The 22,693-nt window shown below is 51.9% G+C and overlaps 1 protein-coding gene across 2 annotated transcripts; it reads left to right on the plus strand.

The window, feature by feature from the left end:
- The first annotated feature begins 428 nt into the window (after positions 1-428).
- Positions 429-22,209, plus strand: ADAMTS8 (ADAM metallopeptidase with thrombospondin type 1 motif 8). Of its 2 annotated transcripts, XR_012583855.1 has the most exons (10): positions 429-1,191; positions 8,770-9,009; positions 9,919-10,051; positions 10,888-11,055; positions 12,004-12,302; positions 14,851-15,034; positions 15,346-15,518; positions 16,036-16,211; positions 18,276-19,154; positions 19,278-22,209. XR_012583855.1 is itself a non-coding variant. In XM_074559483.1 (9 exons), exons 1-9 carry the CDS (start codon positions 586-588, stop codon positions 19,006-19,008), a joined length of 2,712 nt encoding a protein of 903 aa, XP_074415584.1. In that variant the 5' UTR covers positions 429-585; the 3' UTR covers positions 19,009-19,264. The 2 variants fall into 2 exon arrangements, 1 of the variants encoding a protein (XP_074415584.1); XM_074559483.1 differs by lacking the exon at positions 19,278-22,209 and having other exon boundaries at positions 18,276-19,264.
- Positions 22,210-22,693: the final 484 nt, after the last annotated feature.

A 22,693-nucleotide genomic window follows, 5' to 3' on the forward strand; every position in this document is an offset into this window, starting at 1 on the left:
ACCCTTCCGTGCTGGTGGAGGGGGAACTGTGCCAGCCCCTCTATCAGGGGCTGGAGCCCCGGAGCCTGGGGAGGATCCGACCCGTGCGGGCAGCGCTGGGGCTGAAGAAGGGGTTAATCCTGGGAGAGCAACAGGCTGGAGTTGACACTTGCAGGCAGGCGGGGCTGCCGGCGCCTGATTGGCCTCAAATCGTATCCAAAAGTGGGTTGGGGTTTTTCTTTTTTAGTTGTGTCCCCCCCCCCCCTTTTTTTTTTTTTCCTTCTCTGCTTTCTGCTTTTTTTTTTTCTTTTTTTTTTTTTCTTTTTTTTCCTGGTTTGGGGGGATATTTTTGATTTTTTTTTCCTCTTTTTTTTTTTTTTTTTTCCTTCTGGTCGCGTTTTTTTTTTTTCTCTCTCTCTCTTTCACTTCTCCTCCTCCCCCAGGCTCCGGCTGGCAGGGGAGGGGAGTGGGGAGAACAGCGAGAGATCAAAAATAAACCTCTTATGTCAAAGCCGGGGGGAGAAAGTATAAATACAGCGGGCTCGGCGGCCGGCGCGGAGGCTGCGGGGGAAGAGCCCGGGGGGTGCGGGGCCGTGCCGTGCCGGGATGGGGCGGCGGGCGCTGCTGGCCGGCCGGGCCCCGCTCCACCTGCTGCTGCTGTGCCACGCCTGGGCGCTGCCGCCGCCGCCCCCGCGGGACACTCAGCCCGTGCTGCCCGCCCGCCTGCCCGCGCCCCCGGGGCAGCTGGCCCTGCGCCTGGCCGCCTTCGGCCGCGCCGTGGTCCTGCGCCTCCGCCCCGACACCACGTTCCTGGCCCCCCGCCTCCGCCTCCAGCGCCTGGGCGGCCGCCGCCCGCCAACGCCGCCAACGCCGCCGCGCCGCGGCTGCTTCTACGCGGGCGCCGTCGAGGGCAGCCCCGACGCGCCCGCCGTGCTCAGCAGCTGCGGCGGCGGAGGGCTGCGAGCCGCCTTCCTGCTGGACGGGGCGGCCTACGAGCTGCAGCCGCTGGGGCCGGCCGCGCCCGGGCCGCCCTGGGGCCGCCTGCACCGCCTGAGGCGCCGCGCGGCCCCGCCGGGAGCGCGCCCCGCCAGCCCCGGCCCCGAGCCCGGGCCGCGCCGCAGGGCCCCGCGCTTCGTGTCGCAGGCCCGCTATGTGGAGACGCTGCTGGTGGCTGACGCGTCCATGGTGCGCTTCTACGGCGAGGACGTGGAGGTAAGGGCTGGGTGCCCGCCGTCCCCCTGCCCGCAGCCTTCTGTCCGTGCTTGTGCCGCTCGTGTCTCTCCATCCTCCTGCCCCGGCCGCCTCTCCGCCTCCTCCCGGCTCCGCTCCTGCGCTCCCACTGCCTGTTCGTAGCCTTCATCCCTCCGTCCTCCCTACACACGCATCCCTTCATCCCGCTCTGTCCTGTCCCCATCCCCGCTGCCTCTCCTCCTCCTCCAGCCCCTCTGCCTTCCCGTCCCCTCCTGTCCTGCCCGTGCCGGGTCCTCCCAGCCCCGGGACACCGGGGACAGCTCTGGGTGAGCGAGGAACCTCGGTCCCACCTTCCCTGGCTGTGTGGGGGCTGCCAATCCCCGGGGCAGAGCTGCGGTGCTGATCTGTGGGGCTCACTGAGTGTTTGGGAGCCTTTCTCAGCCCCTTGAGCCTGGCTCTGCACACCGGGCACTGCGATGTCCCTGCAGCCCCAAAGGTGCGGGACAGGGCGGGTCAGTGCCCTTGTGCTGCGAGGGCAGAGCCGCAGGAATGGCTTAGTTCCCTTCCGAGTGGAGCCGGGGCCAGTAGTAAATGCAGCAGGGGCTGAGTAATGCACAATCCCTGCCCGGAGCCACCTGTTAGCGCTGAGCAGATGGATGAACAGCCCTTTCCCTCAGCCACCAGCGACTCTCACCCTCCCTAAACACTCTCTGCAGAGAGCCTGCCCCGACCAGGCTTTTGGGGAGACCCCCGGAGCACAGTCCGAGGTGCCTCAGCCCTCCACGTCCCCCTCTCCAGGTCTGTCCATGTGCCTCGTTCATTAGCACCGGGTCATTTTTCTACCCTGCAGGGATGGATGGTTCAGCTCCAAATTCAGGTTTGCCCCATCGGAAATGCTCTGAGGTCTTTGCAAGGGATAATTGTGCATTGAAGTTGCTCCTTCTCGGGTTGTTTGGGCTGGGAGAAGAGTCCTTGGAGCTGGAGCTCAGCAGGGAGCAGTTGGGAAGCTGAAAGCCGGGGCTGCACTTTGCAGCCTGGCTTTGCCACTTCTACCGGCTTTATCCTTCCCCTAGGGGCTTCTCTGCTCCTTAACAAAGCAGTGCTTTAATTCCAGCCCTGCTCAGGCCAGGCTGGACCTTGGTAAATGCTAAACCTTGGGGCTTCAGATGATTTCAGCTGCTCAGCATCACTCTGGTTTTGCCCTTTGCTTGGTTTTGCCACCCAGCCAGGCTGGCAGGAGCAGGTAGCAGAGGGTCAGTGAGTGAGGGTGATGCACTTGGAGGTACCCCGTGTGCTCACAGGGCTCAGAAAAGAGTTTGAAGTGGAGTCAGCTGAACTTTTAAGCAACAGACATACAAATAGTAGTGGGAATTAGTCTCCCCACAGTGTGAAGTTGGTCTCTGGTTCCCCAAGAGGGCAGAAAAAATAATACAGGGAACCTTCAGCACCCAGCTGGGCACCTGATAGCTTGAAAGCAACACCCAAGGGTGTCTACGTTGCGAGAATTAAAGTGATTTAATTGGACTGGGGGAAATGCTGATGATGCCCAGCTTGAGCTGGGGAAAAAGCAGCATCCCTCTGGGTAAATCTGTGAAGGCAACAGCAGAGGGAATGGCCCCTACCCATGACCAAGGGGCTGGAACTCGGGCACCCTGCCTGCTTTGGCTGCCCCAGCCCTGGGGTGAGTGATGTGCCTGCTTGGCTCCCGTTTCACCGTCATTTCCTCAGCCCCTGGAGCAACATCTTCACATCAGCTCTCAGGGAGGGGAAGGAGACCTTCAAAGATCTTGTTCTGGATGAATAGAGTAATAGCATATTGAAATATTTGGGAGAAAACTTCCACCAGCTCTGGTGTAGCAGCTAAAAAAACAACAACCAGAAAACCACCTGCTGTGTTTCTGTGTCTTTTGTTCTCTGGAACAAGAATGCAGGGAGTAGCACAGCAATCTTGCTTCTGTCTAAATACCTTTCTTGTGGGGTGAAAAAAGCAGTGGCAAGTGCTGGTGAGATCTAGGAGAGATGCCCAAGGAGTAGAATTGTTGAGTCAGAACAAACCATATTTATATAATGACTTTTCTTCCCGTAACCACACTTTAATTACCAAATATTTATAAAAGGTCAGCAGCATTGTTTGTATTCCCAGTTATTTTCTTGCATAAGTTGTAACAGCTCGAGCAGAAGAGTCACCCCAAGATGCACTCAAGCGTTGAGAGTTATAATCAATGCCATGCTTGTGGTGGGAAAATGATTTATTTCCCATCAATTTCAGCTGCTCATGATTTATTTCCCATCAATTTCAGCATTATAACTCAGCTGTTAACCTAGTTTAGACAATAAGAGCCTATTCTACCTTCATCAGTACTTTTATGTAAACCAGGAGGGAATGGTGAAGTGAGAGCAGAACTAGACCTGAAATTTTGGGGGTTTAATCATTGTTTGGGCTTGATGGTTGGGGTATTTGGGGGGGCATCAGCAGCAGGATAGTGCTGGGCAGTAAATCCTGGATGTGGCAGGGTTCAACCTGCAGGGATGTCCAGGCTGGATACAGGAGCTTTTGCATTTTTCTTGCAGAGGATCCCAAGTGCTTGAAAACAAAGGGACTGTGAGCATCCCTCACAGAGTGGAGTGGAGTTTTGAGCAGGGAAACTGAGGCAGGGGACAGGGCTAACCCTGCCTGTGTGCAGGAGGGCTGAGCACCTGCAGCTGGGCTGCACTTGTGAGGCTGCTCTGCATGGCTGGGAGCGTTTGCCAGGACACCTAAAGCACCAGGCAGCTCCAAAAGCCAGCTGCAGCCTCCCCAGCCAGTTGGCAGCCAAAGGGGATTCCTGTGGTGGGATTTCTCCAGTCTCTTGGGTGCAGATGAGACACATTTCCAGGCTTTCCTCTGCAAGCACAATGGCTGTGATCCCCTTTCCCTCCTCCTCTCCGAGTGAGGAGTCTGCCCTTCCTCGCTCCCAGGGCTGGGAATCCCTGGGGACCACAGCAGAATCAGATCAGTCTGGAAACGCTGGGATTCCTTGCTGACTTGTGTGGTTTTTCCAGGCAGATTGATGAGGTTTTAGGAGTGCTGTTACAAACCATTCCCTTTCAGACCAGACAGGAGTGCAGGGCATGGGGCATTGCCAGGGTCCTGCTGCCAGCTCTCCCCTCATGGACTGGGGGTAAATCCAAAACCAGGGCTCTCTCCATTCCCTCATGGACTGGGGGTAAATCCAAAGCCAGGGCTCTTCCTCATGGACTGGGGGTAAATCCAAAACCAGAGCTCTCCCATTCCCACAGGGACTGGGGGTAAATCCAAAACCAGAGCTCTCCCACTCCAACGTGGACTCAAGATAAATCCAAAGGCAGAGCTCTCCCATTCCCTCATGGACTGAAGGTAAATCCAAAGGCAGAGCTCTCCCACATGGACTGGGGGTAAATCCAACACCAGGGCTCTCCCCATTCCCTCATGGACAGGGGGTAAATCCAAAACCAGAACTCTCCCACTCCCACATGGACTAGACATAAATCCAAAATCAGGGTTCTCCCTACTCCCACAGGGACTGGGGGTAAATCCATAGCCACCCTGAAGCCCCAGGTCCCCTTGTGTCTGATCTTAGCCTTGCTTTAGGGTATTTTGCAGTGTGAGTGGGTAAATTCACTTAATCCCTTGAGAAAAGAAGCCAGCTCCTTCTAGGCCCATCCCAAAGGCAACTGGAGTGGGATTAAAGGGGATGCAGCGTGATGCTGCCATCCAGCAGCTTTCCTTCTGGGATTTGTCCCCTGAGGGTGACCCAGAGCCTGCATCCTGTGTGGGGCAGGGGCTGGAGGAGCAGGCAGCCCCCCTAAATGTTCCTCTGGCTGGGGCACTCACCTCACACCAGGATATTCAGCAGCTGCTGCCCTTCAGGGCTGCACAATGAAATGTGCTGGCTCCCACTGAAGCTGCTCCATGCTGGCTCCCAAAGTGGAGCACTCCTGCTCTGGGATGCTCTCAGGATGGGATAATAATAATTATATAATAATAATTTAAAAATAATAATTAAAAATTAATTTACTCCATCTCTGCCTCTGCAGAGGTGGGGACAGTCTGGATGTGCCTCAGTTTTCCCTGCCCTGAACAGGGGCAATTGCTGCTTTTGTGGTTCAGCCCCAAATATCCAGCAAAGAGGGGAAGAGAAGGGGGGGAATCATGTGGCGAACAGAGCAGGGATGGGCAGAGAGCTGGGCAGGCAGGAGGGCAGCCAGGCACAGCAGCAGGCTGGCAAGCTGTGCCCCTCTCCCCTGGCTTGCCTGCATTCCCCTGGGGGTAAATTCCCTTTTTGTGAGGGAATTCTTGGCCCACAGGAGGCTGGCAGGGCGGGCAGCAGCCCTGGGCACCCCAGCCAGGCAGGGAGCTCCACGTGGAGCCTTGGGGGAAAGGACAACCTGAGATGGTTTTACCAGCAGATTTTTAAAAGCTGGGCAGCCTTTCCATCTCTGGATTTGCTCCCTTCCATCTGCCTGTGCTCCAGAATCTCAGCTTTTCTTTCTTCTGCAGAAGTGCTGGTTTTTAGGGAGAAAACAGAAAAAAAAACCGCAACCAAATCTAACCAACAGACAATCCTACAGCCCCAGGCTGGGCTGAGCACTGCTCCCCACACCTCGGGGAGATCCAGGTTGTGCTGGGTGTTCTGTGGGTGCTCCCTGCTGTCCCTCTGTCCTGGGTGGGTCCAGCAGCACGAAATCATTCCCTGCATAGCACAATAATAATGTCTGTGTAAGAGCAGTTTCACCCATCAAAATAATAACAATAATAATTAAGAATAAATGCCAGGCTTCAGCTTCTGAGTGGTTCCCATGAAAGGGAATGCAGGCAGACTTTGCAAGAGCCTGTATCAGAGAACTCAGTCCTTCAATGAGGGTAAATCAGCCACTTCAGCTCCCCTTGCTCTGACTTGTGTTTATTTTCCCTGTCCCTCTGCCTGTGCTGTTTGCTGCTGGAGGGCTCCTGTCAGTGCAGGGCTCTCCCAGACACAGTGATGCTCTGGATCACTGAAAAGGGATCTCAGAGCTGCTGTGTGGCAGACCAAAGTCATCCCTCCTCATTTTTAGGGGGAATTTGATGTTGAGAGCAGAGGGAGCTCAGGATTGCAGCTGGGGGAAAAAAGGGGAGGTTAATGGGATTTCACCCTCCACAGTGCCTTCAGTGGCAGTGAAGGGATGCTCCACAACCCTCTCTGGTTCACACTGGTGTCCTCTCCCCCAGAGCAGTACGAGGCTGATTTTCCAGCTGTGTTTACCAGACAGCCTGCCAGATCTCCCAGGGTGCTGATTGGAAATGGCAGGGAAGCTCCTTGTGCCTGCAGGGCTGCAGTGCCTGGCAAGAAGGCACAAACCAGGGTGTTTGCAGCCCTGGGCTCCTCAAACCCAGCCCCAAACACTGCTCAGTGTGTTTGCAGCCCTGGGCTCCTCAAACCCAAAACACTGCCCAGGGTGTTTGCAGCCCTGAGCTCCTCAAACCCAGCCCAAAATTCTGCTCAGTGTGTTTGCAGCCCTGAGCTCCTCAAACCAAACCCAAACACTGCCCAGGGTGTTTGCAGCCCTGGGCTCCTCAAACCCAGCCCCAAACACTGCCCAGTGTGTTTGCAGCCCTGAGCTCCTCAAACCCAGCCCCAAACACTGCCCTGCACCTGATCCCAATCCCCACATCCTCAGCCTCAGTGCTGGGAAGGAACCCCTGCAGAAGGCAGCGTTCCCTCCTGGGTGATGGTTGAGCCAGAGCCGGTTTGCAAAGGCAGAGGGAGGATGGGACCAGCAGGATTCAGCCCTTCCCCAGCCTGTTGTTGGCCAAAAGCACTCAGCTGGCCTCTCCTGAGCCCTGAGGATCTGTAATTTGCTTTTGGCCATGGCTTCAAGCCCTTGGCTAAGCCAAGGCAGTGCAGGTGGGTTGCTGCCCTCCCCAGAGCAGTCAGGGTCCATCTAAAACCCAACCCATTCCTGTATAGGCCAGGGATGGGTATAAATTGACACCAGATGGTGGAACAAGTGGATTTGACCTTTTAATCTTCACTAAATAGCTGTTTGTTGGGTTTGCTTTCCATCTTCCCTTTCCAGACACAGGGAAGGTGGACAGATGTTTTCCAAGTCCCTCTGTTCCTACTGCTGAAAGAGGTTTTTGGCTGGATGTAGCCCTGAGGATGTGAGGGCTGGTGTCCTGGGGGATTTGTGGTATGAACTGAGATCTCTCAGGTCAAATCTACTGCTATGGACAGAAACCTCTAATGGGTTAGAAAAGGACACAGATTTATTCCCTTGGAAATGAGGGATGATCCCAGGATGAGCAGCTCCAGCACAGAGCATCCTTCTAGATCTTCAGGGGCCTAATTTTAAGAAGGCTTTGTGATATTTTTAGCAGAGTTCCCAATGGACTTTCCCCACAGGGTGAACAATTCCCCCCAGTTTCATGGAATTGAAATTGGAGTTGAACCCTTGAGGGGTTCTCTCCTCAATTTCTTGCCTCTGCAGTGACTTCTCTGTGACATGAGTTGCATGGATGTGAGTCATGGCGTGGAGATCTGGCCAGTCTAAATAAACCAGTCTATTCCCTGCTCCCAGCAGCCTTGCTGGGGCCTGCCCTTGGATAATGAGCTGGGGAGGACTTGGGATATGTCTTGTTGAAACAGAACATCTGTTTACGTGGAGCTGCTAGTGGAAGGATAAAATGTGGCAGAATAATTTAAAATAGCCACAAATGCCCTGGGCAAGTGGCTCTTGGTGCAGTAGATATGCTGTATCTCACTCAGCATCTCCCTCATTTGCCAAGAAAACAGCATTTTGTGTCTCAGAAAATGGCATTGTCCTGGCAGTACCATGATGGATGAGCACACAGAGTCAGCTTTGCTGAGGAAATGTATTTTGGGTGAAACTTGGCTATCAGAGAGGGCTCCCACCGAGTCCTTCCACTTTAATTAGGCTCTGAATTGAGACTGCAGGGTGTAATTTGTCTGGGGAGGAGAGAAGCCACTTTCTCTTTCCCAATACCATGTTGTGTAATAGCTGCATTTTTTACTCCTGACTCGGGGCTGTGAGTGGTGCCAAGCAGAGGAGGAATTTTGATGCTCTGATAAGATGTTTACATCAGCCTAAACATCGCTGGCGCTTTTGACATATTAAGTAATCCCTGGTCATCACCAGGCAGGGGATGCTGCTGGGCAAAGTCTTGGCTGTCAAAGTGTTTTAGTCCCAGTTTGTTGCTGGGTTCAAACCCTGTGAGCAGCACAGGCAGAAGTTTTACTGGGTGGTTTTGCTCCAGCAAGGTGTGAGTGAGTTGGTTCCTGACCTGGGGCATCCTTTGGGAATATGCAGAGAACTCTTCAGAATGCTGAGGTTTTCCCCAGGGAATTTCTTCCAGAGGGATTTAGGTGCAAAGAGTTCATGGGAGAGGAGATGCAGCATTTGGAGGAGGGGATGCAGGGCTTGTCCACCAGCACAAGGTGTAAAGCATCACATACAGGCAAGGCAGCACTGAGTCCATCAGCCCCTTCATAAATGAGGCTGATTCTTTCTTTTCAAACAAAACCAACTGCCCTGTAGCAGAGTTTTTACCCAGGCTCTGCCTGCCCATCTCTTCCCCCACAGAACCACATCCTGACCCTGATGTCCATGGCAGCTCGCATCTACAAGCATCCCAGCCTGAGGAACTCCATCAGCCTGGTGGTGGTGAAGGTGCTGGTGGTGGAGGAGGCAGCAGCAGGGCCCGAGGTGTCTGACAATGGGGGGCTCACCCTGCGCAACTTCTGCAGCTGGCAGCAAAGGTTCAACCCCCCGAGCGACCGGCACCCCGAGCACTACGACACCGCCATCCTCCTCACCAGACAGGTCAGCAGCCCAGAGCAGAAGGGAGAGGGCTCAGGGCATCCCTGGAGGGGGAGAAGGGGGTTGATCATGGAGATGGGTGCCCCACTGTGCAAAGAATGCAGCAAAGCAGTTTGGAGGTGGTGTCATTTGGGGTGCAGCCATGTTGCAGGACAAGCTGACTGGTACTGAACATTAATCCAGTTATAAATAAGGAATCCAGCCCAGGGACATAAACCAGGCTTCAGGCTGACTGACAGAGGTCTCAATCAATAACAACTCTTCTAAAATAAAAGCATTTGACTGGTTCAGAGTCTAGGGCGGTGAGGAGATTAGACCAATGGCTGTTTAGAGCCAGGAGCCTTGAATTACTTGTAAGATCAAGCACAAACAATAAATCAGGCTGTTTGGCTGATGAACAGCTGAGGTCTGTCCTGTGTTCCATATCACATGATATCACAGACCTGTGACGGTGTTCACAGGGGTCCGAGGATGAGGGAAGAAATGAGGATCTGTTTCCATATTTCAGAAGGCTTGATTTATTATTTTATGATATATATTATATTAAAACTATACTAAAAGAATAGAAGAAAGGATTCCATCAGAAGGCTAGCTGAGAATAGAAAAAGAAAGAATGATAACAAAGGCTTGTGGTCCAGGCTCTCTGTCCAAGCCAGCTGACTGATTGGCCATTAATTAGAAACAACCACATGAGACCAATCACAGATATACCTGTTGCATTCCACAGCAGCAGATAACCATTGTTTACATTTTGTTCCTGAGGCCTCTCAGCTTCTCAGGAGGCAAAATCCTAAGGAAATGATTTTTCATAAAAGATGTCTGTGGCACAGACCAGCAGTGGGCTGCTCACAGAGATGTTGAACATGGGGCTGCCTTCCCCTGCTGACCTCTCCCCTTGCCTGGCACTCACAGGATTTCTGTGGCCACCAAAGCTGTGACACGCTGGGCGTGGCGGACATCGGCACCATGTGCGACCGCAACAAGAGCTGCTCCGTGATCGAGGACGAGGGCCTGCAGGCAGCCTACACCCTGGCTCATGAACTGGGTAACACTGGCTCCCTTCCCGAGGGGAGGTCTGCTTCTTCCACTCCTGCTGCCGGGAGGGGTCGTGGCACAGCCCAGCGCCAGCATCTTCTGGCTGGGGATCACCCACCGAGCCTTGGGGAGCTTCTGGCATTGACAAAAGGTGGTTTGCACCAACAGAAACACTAAATGCCCAAATTGGTGTAAATTGGTGCATTTCTTCCCTGGAAGGGTTGTTGAGCATTGGAAGGGGCTGCCCAGGGAGGTGGTGGAGTCCCCATCCCTGGAGTTGTTCAAGAAATGCCTGGAGCTGGCACTCAGTGCTCTGGGCTGGGTGACAAGGTGAGGATCAGTCGCAGGTTGGACTTGAGGATTCTGGAGGTCTTTTCCAACCCCAGTGATTGTATGATTTATCTGTTGTGATGAGCTCAGGCATGGGAACAAGCACATCTCTGCCTTGATTTGCCTTTCCTGCATTGACTAATTTTTGCCCAGGGAAGCTGTGGCTGCCCCATCCCTGGGAACATTCAAGGTCAGGTTGGACAGGACATGGAGAAACCTGGTCTAGTGGAAGGTGTCCCTGTAAATGACAGGGAGCTTCCATTCCCTGTCATTCCAAACCATTCCAACCCTTCCATTCCAAACCATTCTGAGTTTCTAAAAATTTGGGCTGCTTTGCCCTGCACACCTGTACCACCGAGACAGACCAAGCAGGTTTTTATTCCTCCTGATTTATGGAAGCAAATAGCTTTGGCAGACACAGGAGCTGCTTGATACTTACAGCTGGTGCCCCACACCATCTGCTGGGGAGCAAAGCTGGGCTGGGGAGCTCAGCTGTGCCATCCCTGTGCTCCCCAGGCCACGTGCTCAGCATGCCCCACGACGACTCCAAGAACTGCGAGCGGCTCTTCGGGCCCCTGGGCGAGCACCACGTGATGGCCCCGCTCTTCGTCCACCTCAACAAGAGCCAGCCCTGGTCCCCCTGCAGTGCCATGTACCTCACTGAGTTCCTGGATGGAGGCCATGGTAAGGCTCCAGCCTGTTGTGTTTGTGGGGTTCCCAGGTGAAGGGAGGAATGATGAATCTGACTCCATGTTCTTAGAATGCTAATCTATTATTTTATGATACTAGATAATATTAAAGAATAAACATTAAAGAACTTCTACACTATACAGGGGTAGCTTCTGGCACTATATTATACTTCTACACTATACTAAAGGATACAGAAAGGCTAAAAGATAATAATGAAAATATAATAATGAAATAATATTATTAATAATAATACAGGGGTAGCTTCCGGCACTATACTATACTTGTACACTATACTAAAGAATACAGAAAGGATACTTACAGAAGGCTGAAAGATAATAATGAAAACTCGTGACTCTTTCCAGAGCTTCAACACAGCTTGGCCATAATTGGTCAATGAGTGAAAACACTCACACCAGAATCCAGTGAAAAATCTCCAAACACATTCCAGAGCAGCAAAACACAGGAGAAGCAAATGAGATAATATTGTTTTCCTTTTTCTCTGAGGCTTCTTAGCTTCCCAGGAGAAGAATCCTGGGCAAAGGGATTTTTCCAGAACGTGTGACAGTGACACCAGTCAGCAGCAGCATCTCTCCAATCAGCCTTTTCTTAGCTCAGGCTCTTTCAATAACAACTCTCCTAAAATACAAGTATTTGACTAATTCAGAGTCTAGGGGACGTAGAGATTAGACCAAAGGCTGTTTAGAACTGGGAGCTTTGAATTGCTTATGAGAGCAAGCCCCAGATAATAAACCCGGCTGTTTGGCTGATGAGCAGCCGAGGTCTGTCCTATGTTATGTCTCAGACACGTGGACATCACAGACCTGGGGGGGTGTGGGGTGAAGGGGGAGTCAAACCAGGCCATGGGCAGAGGTGTGGGGTGCCCAGTCAGTGGCACCACGCCCTGGGAGCTCCATCTCCAGCCTAACTGTGAGCCTTGCCCAGGTGACTGCCTGCTGGATGCCCCGGCCGAGCCCGTGTCCCTGCCTGCCGAGCTGCCCGGCCAGAGAGCCCTGTACAGCCTGGACCAGCAATGCCAGCAGATCTTCGGCAAGGACTTCCAGCACTGCCCCAACACCACGGAGGAGGACATTTGTGCCCAGCTGTGGTGCAGGACGGGCAGTGGGGAGCCCCTCTGCCACACCAAGAACGGCAGCTTGCCGTGGGCTGATGGAACGCCCTGCAAAGCCGAGGGGCTGTGCTGGGACGGGCGCTGTGTGCAGCAGGATGCCCTGAAACCCCAGGTAAGGGGACACAGGGAATGGTGGTGTCCAGCAGCAGGATGCCCTGAAACCTCAGGTAAGGGGACACAGGGAATGGTGGTGTCCAGGTCCACTCCAGGCACCCACCAAATCCTCCCTCTCACTCCCCTCCACAGCTGGACAGGGAAGGTTCATGAGTTGAGATAAAGACTGAGAAATTACTCCCCAATCACCATCACAGGCAAAACAGGCGCAAATTAGAGATGTTAATTGAATTTATTAGTAGCAAAATCATCGCAATGACCTTAAAAGCACTTTTCCCCCACACCTCCCTCCTTCCCAGTTCTCCCTTCTGTCTCCAGTGGTGCAGGGAGGCAAGGAATAGGGTTTGTAGTCAGCTCATCATGGGTTGTTCTTGCTGCTGCTCTGGGAGAGGAGTCAGAGTTCTTCTGCTGCTCCCATGGGAGACAATTCCCATGGGAGACAGTTCTCCCATTAATTTCTCCATGAGTCCTTCCCATGGACACATTCTCCACAAACTACTGCAACATGGGTCACTCTTCCACAGGGTCAATCCTTCAGGACAGGCTGCTCCACTGTGGGTCTTCCAGCATGGGTTCCCCTCTCCACAGGTCCTGCACCAGCTCAGGTTTCCCACAGCCTCTTTCAGGCCTCCCCTGCTCTGGCCTGGGTTCCTCCATGGGCTGCAGGGGGATCTCTGCACCCCCATGCCCTCCAAGGGCTGCAGGGACAAAGCTGCCTCACTGTGGGCTTCCCCACAGAATTTTGGGGAAATCTCAGCTCCAGTACCTGGAGGAATCCTTGCCTTTCCTCCTGCACTGCAGAGCTGTTCCTCTTACATTGTCACTCCTCTCTTCTCTGCCTAATTACATTTGCCTAATAACTTTTTTTTCTTCTTCTTAAATACATTATCCCCAAGGTTAACAGCACATCTGCTGGGCTCTGCCTTGGCCAGTGGTGGGTCCATCCTGGAGCTGGTGTTGGCTCTGCTGGACACAGCAGGAGCTTCTGGCAGCTGCTCACAGAAGCCACCCCTGTATCCCCCTCCACAAAGCCAATACAGCTGGGCTGGGGCTTGACCCTTTGGGATTTCCAAATCTCTGACCCCACCCCTGCTGTCTCTTTGGTTTTGGATTGGGCTGATTTATTTCTGAATGTTTCTGCTTTGTTAATATTTATTACTGGCGATTCCAGCTCATAGACAAAAGTCTGCTACTGAGCCATGGGCTCGTCTGAACCAAAACAAGCAGTGCAGATCTGCAATTAAATCATGACTTTTTACCCTGCTGGGGAAATCAGCAGCAGTTTCAGAGTCAGTCAGCAAAGAACTCAAAACCCAGCTTAACTTGAAGCATGTGAACAGACCGGTGGAAGTCAGTACTAACTTTGTGTGAATGCCAAAGTGCTTTTCTGGATCAGGGCTGGGGGAGATTTTAGCATTGCTCCAGCCCTGAGCTCGCCCTGGGAGGGAGCAGCTGGGCATGGGCAGGCTCAGGGCTGGGCTCAGCAGCTCCTTCTGTATTGGAATAATACCAATATAGCCAGATAGGACGTGCCTGGGCTTGCCTGGCCCTGCTGCTTGACCAAAAGGCAGCAACTGGGGTGATTTCACCCCACAGACACTTTGGGCTGGCTGGGTGTGTGGTGATTTCACCCCACAGACACTTTTGGCTATCTGGATCTTGCAGCTGGGCACATGGAGACAAGTCCAGGCCTGCAGGAGCTCAGGTCTGCCTTGGCAGAGAAGCTTTAAGGTGATGGTGAAGGAAAAGGAGTCAGTTCTGATGGAGGGTGTGACCGTGTTCACAGGGGTCTGAGGATGAGGGAAGAGACGAAGATCTGACTCCATGTTTTAGAAGGCTTGATTTATTATTTTATGTTACATATTATATTAAAACTATACTAAAAGAATAAAAGAAAAGATTTCATCAGAAGGCGAGCTAAGAATAAAAAAAGAATGGAATGATAACAAAAGCTTGGTCTTGGACAGAGAGTCCAAGCTAGCTGACTGTGATTGGCCATTAATTAGAAACAACCCCATGAGACCAATCACAGATGCACCTGTTGCATTCCACAGCAGAAGATAACCATTGTTTACATTTTGTTCCTGAGGTCTCTCAGCTTCTCAGGAGAAAAAATCTTAAAGAAAGGATTTTTCATAAAATGTGTCTGTGACAGAGGGTTTGGATCCAGAGCTTTATTCTGGCCCACAGGCCTCTGAATGCAGCACCAGCTCCAGCAGAACTCCCTGAGCCCGTGGTTGCTGCTCCTTTAACCCCAGGGAGAGGGGCAGGGAAGGGGCAGGGAGCCACCAAGCAGGGACAGGAGGGGAGGGACAAAGGGACAAAGGACACCTGGATGGCCCAATGTCCTCCAGGGGTAGAGGGCATCCTTTGGATCTGCCAATTCCCTTCTGGAATGCCAGGATTGACAGACAGCGCTCGGCAACGGGGCAAGGGAGGGGGTGGGAGAGGTGCCTGACACACCTGGGGATGAAATTTTCAGGGAGACCCACGGGGTACCTGAGGCAAACCCTGCCATCTCACCCCAACACCGGTGCCCCTTGCAGGCGGCGCTGGACGGCGGCTGGGGCCCCTGGAGCGCGTGGGGCGCGTGCTCGCGGAGCTGCGGCGGAGGGATCCAGTTCTCGCACCGCCACTGCGACAGCCCCCGGCCCCGCCACGGCGGCAGCTACTGCCAGGGCCAGAGAGCCAAGTACCAGTCCTGCCACACCCAGGAGTGCCCGCCCGATGGTAAGGATGGCAGTGCCCCAGTGCCTGCTCAGCTCCCAGCCCTGCTGCTCCAGAGCGTGCTACAGGGATTGCTCTGCTCGCCCTTGGATATCCATGTCTAGGGGAGCAACAGCTTCCTGCTGGGGGCTGTGACCTGCTGTGAGTGATGGAAGGAGTGTGGGGTCCCTCCTTCGTGACATTCCTCCCCTTTTGCACCCTCACTGCATGTTCTCCCTATCCTAACCTCACTGCCACATCTCTGTGATGGCCAGGAACTGGAGTTCCTGCCAGCTTCCCATGGATTCTGGGCCATGTTTCACCTTTCCTTTCAGGGAAAAGCTTTCGGGAGCAGCAGTGTGAGAAGTACAACAGCTACAACTTCACTGACCTGGAAGGGAATCACTTGGAGTGGGTTCCCAAGTACGCAGGAGTGTCCCCCCGAGACAGATGCAAACTCTTCTGCCGAGCCCGAGGGAGGAGCGAATTCAAAGTCTTTGAGGCCAAAGTAAGATTCCTGGAGATTGGAATGTCCAAAGATAGATTCCTGGTGATGGGAATCTCCAAAGTAAAATTCCTGGAGATGGGAATATCTACAGATTCCTGGAGATGGGAATCACCAAAGTAAGATTCTTGGAGATGGGAATCACCAAAGTAAGATTCTTTTAGATGAGAATCTCCGTAGTAAGATTCCTGGAGATGGGAGTCTCCAAAGATAGGTTCCTGGTGATGGGAATCACCAAAGATTCCTTGAGATGGGAATCTTCAAAGAATCCTTGAGATGGGAATCTCCAAAGTGAGATTCGTGGAGATGGGAATCACCAAAGATTCCTGGAGTTGGGAATCTTCAAAGTAAGACTTCTTGTGATGGGAATCTCCAGAGATAGATTCCTGGTGATGAGAATGACCAAAGTAAGATCCCTTTAGATGGGAATCACCAAAGGAGGATTCCTGGTGATGGGAATCCCTCCTGTTCCCCATGTCAGAGCTCATGCCTGGTTCCTCCTGTGCATCCCCTTTCCCAGGTGATCGATGGCACGCTGTGTGGCCCAGAGACCCTCTCCATCTGTGTGCACGGGCAGTGCATCAAGGCTGGCTGTGACCACGTCATTGGCTCCTCCAAGAAGCTGGACAAGTGTGGGGTGTGCGGTGGCAATGGTTCCACATGCAGGAAAATATCCGGCTCGCTCAACAGATCCAGGTGAGGCACCAGGGAGAGGGTTCTGCAGGGATGGGCTGTGGGAGGAACACCAGCATCCTCTCTCATCCCCCTTTTCTATCACTAAACTTGTAGACTTGGAATACATTAGGATCCAAGCCAGCATCGTCAGCTGGCTGGCATTGCAAGAGCCTGGGCTCCTCCCCAGATTCCGGGACTTAAACTCAATTTATTTTGGGGCAGAATTATGCAAGTCAAGTAGAACTTATTTCCTAAAATAATAACTGATGTGACAGGCTCAGTGCACCACTGCAAATAAATCTGCCCCAACGAGTTTACAAAACACATTTCACACCAGAGCACTGAGTTGGACACATATTCAAGGGCTGATTGTGATATAAATGTTCAATAACTTTTCCCTGGGCTTTGGGTGAATTTGAATGCTGGGACAAGGGCACTGGGGCAGTCACTTCCCTCACCCAACAGATTTGGGAATTCTGCTTCGCCAGAGAGCAGAATTTAAGGCTTTTGTTGGAAAACCATAACAAAAGCCCAACCATCCAGTTCCATGCAGCGAGGTGACTCACACAGTCAAATTAGATTTCCTAAATGGTTTCCTTCCAGGGAACAGCTGAAACGGGGCTTCCACTCTCCTATGAGTTGTTTGTGGTTGACTAAATGGAGATTAGCACAGGAGCTGCAGCCAAGAAGAGATCCCATTAAGATCAGGGTGAGGGAGGCCAGGGTGACGGAGAGCAGAGTTTGACTCAAAGGCTTTTTCTCCAAAATACTCTGAACCCAATTACTGACCGCAGCATCCACCATGGGGATCCATGGAAAATGATCCTGTGCTGGCCCCACAGTGTGAGTCACAGTGCTGAGGGCTCAATGAAACCTTCCACGTGCTGTCCTGGGAGCCCTGGTGCTCCAGGGATGGGCTTTGGATGGCTCTGCAGGAAAACGTTTCCCTGGCATGGGAATGTCCTCTGTATCCTGCAATGGGATTAGTTATGCATTGTAATGGTGACTGCAAAACCCTTCAAAAAGTGAGCTGGGAGTGCAGACACTCCCTCCTCTTCTGTTGTTCTACATCTGTATCTGTACCTACATCTATATTAACTCTGTATTATCTCTGTCAATAGGTGATGTCACCCTTCAGCATAACCAGTGACAGGCTTTCAATCCCAAACACTTCACCACTTCCAAATATAGGGAGCAAGGGGAATTTCCCACCTAGGCTGGTGATCACAGAGCCATTCATTTGAATGCATCACTCATTTTCTATGGAATTCAGAGAAACCTTCCAGCTGAGCTCGCATCTAGAACATCTGCAATATTTCTAACTCTTGAGTGCTTGGGGTTACAGAGGGATGGCTTCAGAGCCAGGATCCTGAGTGTTGGGGAAGATGGAACAGGAAAGCCTTATCAATATGATTGTCTGGCAAAAGATTTTGAGAATATATATAGGAAACTATAAGTAAAATTGAAATGAAAGCAAGCTTTGAGATACCTCAGTTACTGAACAACTGGAAAACAATGGTGTGGCTGCTGAAGGTGATCCCCTTTTGATGGAACAACACCCTCTGCTTGCAGACAGGCCCAAGGGTCAGAGCAGACCCTACAGCTTGGCAGAAGGGGCCCAAAGAGGAGTTTTTAGGGTTTAAAATGTAGCACAGGATGGTGATGTAATGATTCTTATAGGCTGTATGTAAATGCTGTAGGATTTGTATATTGTACTAGATTGGTTAGTGAGAATCAGAATATTCAACACAGAAGAAGATTTATTGTATTGTAACGGGAACCTCGCTCTCTTACCCTTTTTACTTTTTTACCCTTTTTACTCCCTTACTTTCTCATCCTCTCATCCTCTCTCCCCTCTCTTCTCTCAGCCTGCTCTGAGCTGTGGCTGGCAGCTCCCAGCAGGGCCCTGCACCCAGGCCCTTTGCAATAAACCCCAAGTTCCATGACCTGGCTGCAGAGATCTCTCATCTCCGTTCATCCCGACCATCCTACCCCCCTGACGCTCCTACACCTGAGTGCTGCTCCTTCCATGAGTGTGTTTTTAGTAAATCTTGCAGAATAACCGTGTCCCTTTGCCCCGTGCAGGTACGGCTACAATGACATTGTCACCATCCCCGCAGGAGCCACCAACATCGACATCAAACAGCGCAGCCACCGGGGGCTCCGGCACGACGGGAATTACCTGGCCCTGAAGACGCTTGAGGGCAAGTACCTGCTCAATGGAGACTTTGCCATCTCAGCCATGGAGCAGGACATCCTCATTAAGGGCACCATCCTCAAGTACAGCGGCTCCATGACCACTCTGGAGAGGCTGCAGAGCTTCCGACAGCTCCCCGAGCCCCTGACCGTGCAGCTGCTGACCATTGCCAGCGAGGTCTTCCCGCCCAAAGTCAAGTACACCTTCTTCATCCCCAAGGACGTCCCTTTCAGCAAGCAGAAGGGCAAAGAGAAGAAGTCGGTCAATGTCATCCGGCCGATGCTGACCTCCCAGTGGGTGCTGGGGGACTGGTCCGAGTGCTCCAAGACGTGTGGCTCCGGCTGGCAGCGGCGCACGGTGGACTGCCGGGACGTGGAGGGTCAGACCTCCTCTGCCTGCAACAGATCCCTCAAGCCTGAGGACATCAAGCCCTGTGGAGACGTGCCCTGCCCTCTGTGGCGCCTGGGTCCCTGGTCCCCCTGCTCCCAGACGTGCGGCGAGGGCGTGCGGACGCGCAGCGCCTCCTGCATTGACTACGCGGGGAAAATCACCGCCCCCGAGAAATGCAGCTCGCCGGGACCGCCCCCGGCCACCACCGCCTGCCTGCTGCGGCAGTGCTGAGCCACGGCGGGCTGCAGGAGCCCGGGGTGCCGCTCAGCACTGGGACAGCACAGCCAGGGTGCCATGGACTGGGGCAGGACAGCCAGGGTGCCACCACACCAGGGCAGCACAGCCAGGGTGCCATGGACTGGGGCAGGACAGCCAGGGTGCCACCACACCAGGGCAGGACAGCCAGGGTGCCATGGGCTGGGGCAGGACAGCCAGGGTGCCACACAGCACTGGGGCAGGACAGCCAGGGTGCCACGCAGCACTGGGGCAGGACAGCCAAGGTGCCACTACACCAGGGCAGGACAGCCAGGGTGCCACAGGCTCCACCACACTGGGGCAGGACAGCCAGGGTGCCACAGGGCAGGACAGCCAGGGTGCCACACAGCACTGGGGCAGGACAGCAGTGGTGCCATGGGCTCCTCCACATGGGCAGAACAGCCAGGGTGCCACAGGCTAACACAGCACTGAGACAGGACAGCAATGGTGCCACGGGCTCCACCAAACCAGGGTAGGACAGGGTGCCACAGGTGCCACCACACTGAGGCAGGACTGCCAGGGTACCCTGGGCTCACTCTCCAGTGCTTCATCCCCATCACATCGATGTCTACCTCAGAGAGGAGAATAATGGCAGCAAAACAGGGAGGAATCACTTCTTTTCCTTTCTTTCTTCCTTTTCTTTCTGGCTGGCTGCTCGCAGGCAAGTTGTAACTTAAAGGGAAAAATGAGCAGATCTCTGTAGGGTGTTTCCAAAGAGCTGGATGTGGTTGCAGGTTGCTTTTGTAAAGTTTGCTGGGGTTTGGCACTGGGGAAAATGGGGAGCCTGGTTTTGCTGTCACCCCATCCCAGCTGCAGGTCAGGGAGGTCCAGGGTGGATGTCTTTGCTGATAAAACTGGGATCTCTTCACAAAAAGCATGGAATGGGTCGCCATCCCCTCCCTGCAGCAGTGTGGGTGTCCTTGAGCATGAGGAGTGTTTTATCAGCTGTAGGTTTCACTTGGGAGATAAATTGCTTGTATGAATGGGAGAAGGAGTAACTGAAGAGCCAGATCCTGGCATGAATCAGGCAGGAGGACAGGTGAGAGGTGGTTTCTGCTGGATTTATAATCTACAACGTGACAAACCTCTGTCTCCAAACACCCCCAGCATCTGTGGTTATTCCTAAATCTGTTACCCCACACCTCTGTTTCCCCAGCTATAAGACCAAGGCTTAATTACACCTGATCTGTCTTACAGGGCCACTCTGAGGAATAATTAATTCCTAATTCTGCAGTGCTGACTGTGAAATGCCTGTTGTGATGCCCTCTGGAGCAGGCACTCTGGTGTGCCAGCGTTTCCTTTCCCATCCTTGTCCTTCAGTACCCTGTGGGCCCATTTTTTCAGCTCTGCTGTAATTTTGGAGCTAATTCACCAGCCTGGTGTGCAGCAGGGATGAGCCCAGGATCTGCAGATGGTGCCAGAGGTGACCAGTGCTGCTCCTCACCTCTGCTTTCCTGGGACATTTGAGAGTGCTCAGATCTGGTGCCAGCTCCAGCCTTGCTTGAGCAGTTCTCGGTGCAGGACCGAGCCTGGCAAGGCTGGAGCTGCTCTTTCCCAGTGGGGAGCAGCCCCAGCCCAGCTGCTGCCTGGCCCCAGCACAGATGGCTGTTCAGACCCTGAACTTTGCCCTTTCCAAAGCAATCCCTGGCCATGTGCTGGCAGCAGCCTGTGCCTGGGGAGCAGGGATGGAATTTGGAAAGATTTTGCTGTTGCTGGATGAGCAATTCAGTATCTCCAGGCTCCTCTCATACCCTGCCTTGGCTTCCTTTTTGGCAGCAAAATGTTGAATTTCCAGTGGGATCTGCCTTTTTCTCGTAGGAAGGGGAGGAGGGCTGGAATTTTTGATGTTTCAGATTCCCCATTCACATTTATGGAGCAAATCCTTTTCCTTGTCCCTTTGGCCTGAGCAAGCCAAGCTCGTGTGAGACCCTTCCCTGGCTGTCCAGACAGGTTTGGAATGGGATGGTGGGATGAGCTGCTCCTCTGAAGACAGAAACCTCACTATTCACCTGAAAACATGAAATATTCCTGTTTTATCTCCCATACATGATTTCTATCAAAACCACGGGAGCTACAGCCCAGGATTGAGTGTATTGAGTGCTTGGTTCCTTTGTTTTTATTAGGAAAGGAAAAAAAAAACCTGAAGGCCAGCTGCAGAGTTTGGATGCAGAGCTGTTTGTGCTGTGGTACAGACCTACCTTTGGGCAATGTTCTACATCTGCTAATTAATCTCCAGGAATTTAAGTTCTAACAAATAGCTGGATGCTAAAGTCATGCAGCCTTGCAGGGTTATTTTCTTTTTTCCCCTCTGAGTCTGCAAGGGTTTTAAACTCAAAGCCAGCATGTGTTTCCTCTCCAGTGTCAGCACCAGCATTTAGGATGGGTCAGGAACATCAGTCTGAGGCAGTGCCAAGGAAAATGTCTGTATTTATCACCCAGGATAATGTGTGCATGCCAAGGGGTTTTTCCAGGTTTTTATAATCACTGTGTGGCTGCTTTGCTGGATGTAAAAACTCCTTTTTTAGGGCAAATCCTGCTGCTTTTCCAGCAAGAGGGAAGGTGGGGATCCCCCAGGAGGGGGGACCGGAGGCAGTGATGCTCTGTTGAGGTGTGGGTGATGCTAAGTGGAATTCCTGCCCCAGGTTTCTGTAAAAACAAGTAGCCTTTACTCTGATTTAAGTCAAAGAGGTTTTATATATTAGGCTATATATATATATATATATGTATATATATATGTTTCCCTTCAGTGAAGGATTGTAGCAATGTACTGAGCCTCTTGTGTTAGGTATTTATTACAAATTTCTGTTTGGTTTTGTACAGTAGCTGGAAAGGAGAAAAAAAAAAGGAAAGAAAAAAGAGATTTAAAAGACTGTGTTTTAACATGCTGCTCCCACATCCCCTCTCTGGAAGCTGCAGGGAGCTCAGAGAAGGGATGTCTTTGCTCATTGTTCATCCACTCTGGTATCTGACTGGTGTTTCCCTCCTCCCTGCTGTACCCACCAAGCTGTGTAAGCATAACAAACCCAACCAAAATTAAGCTTTGGAATTCATCTTAATGAGAGGGGGAAAATACAATTTTCTGATTTTTAGCCTATTGTTTGTATTTGTTTTTAATTTTGAAAACAGTCTGTTTGTGGCTCTGCCTTTACCCCTCAATAAAGGACTTCCTGCCTTTTATCTCTTTGCATTTGTCTTTATTTGCACTTTTCTCAGGACTGTTATTATCTCCATCCCAGAGAGATTTTAAATCTCACTTTTCCGTATCTTATTGATAATAAATGGTTCATTCAGTTTTAAGATGCTGAACCAAAATATTCCATGAGAGAATAGACAAAACTCATGGAGCCAGAATTGTTCTGCAGAAAATTGAAAGCAATTCTGTTCTGCAGATGCTTTATGAGCACCTACCTCTTTTCTATACATATACAGTAAATATTTCTGTATATATTATATACTTATATTATTATAGATAATACATTATATTATAATATAATATATATTATAGTATACATAACGTACTATAATATACTATACTATATTATAGATAGTATATATGATATTATATTATATGATATGATTAATATAATATAATATAATATAATATAATATAATATAATATAATATAATATAATATAATATAATATATAAATACTACTACTAC

This window comes from Zonotrichia albicollis, chromosome 27 (genome assembly GCF_047830755.1).
Source record: "Zonotrichia albicollis isolate bZonAlb1 chromosome 27, bZonAlb1.hap1, whole genome shotgun sequence".
Lineage (NCBI taxonomy): Eukaryota > Metazoa > Chordata > Aves > Passeriformes > Passerellidae > Zonotrichia > Zonotrichia albicollis.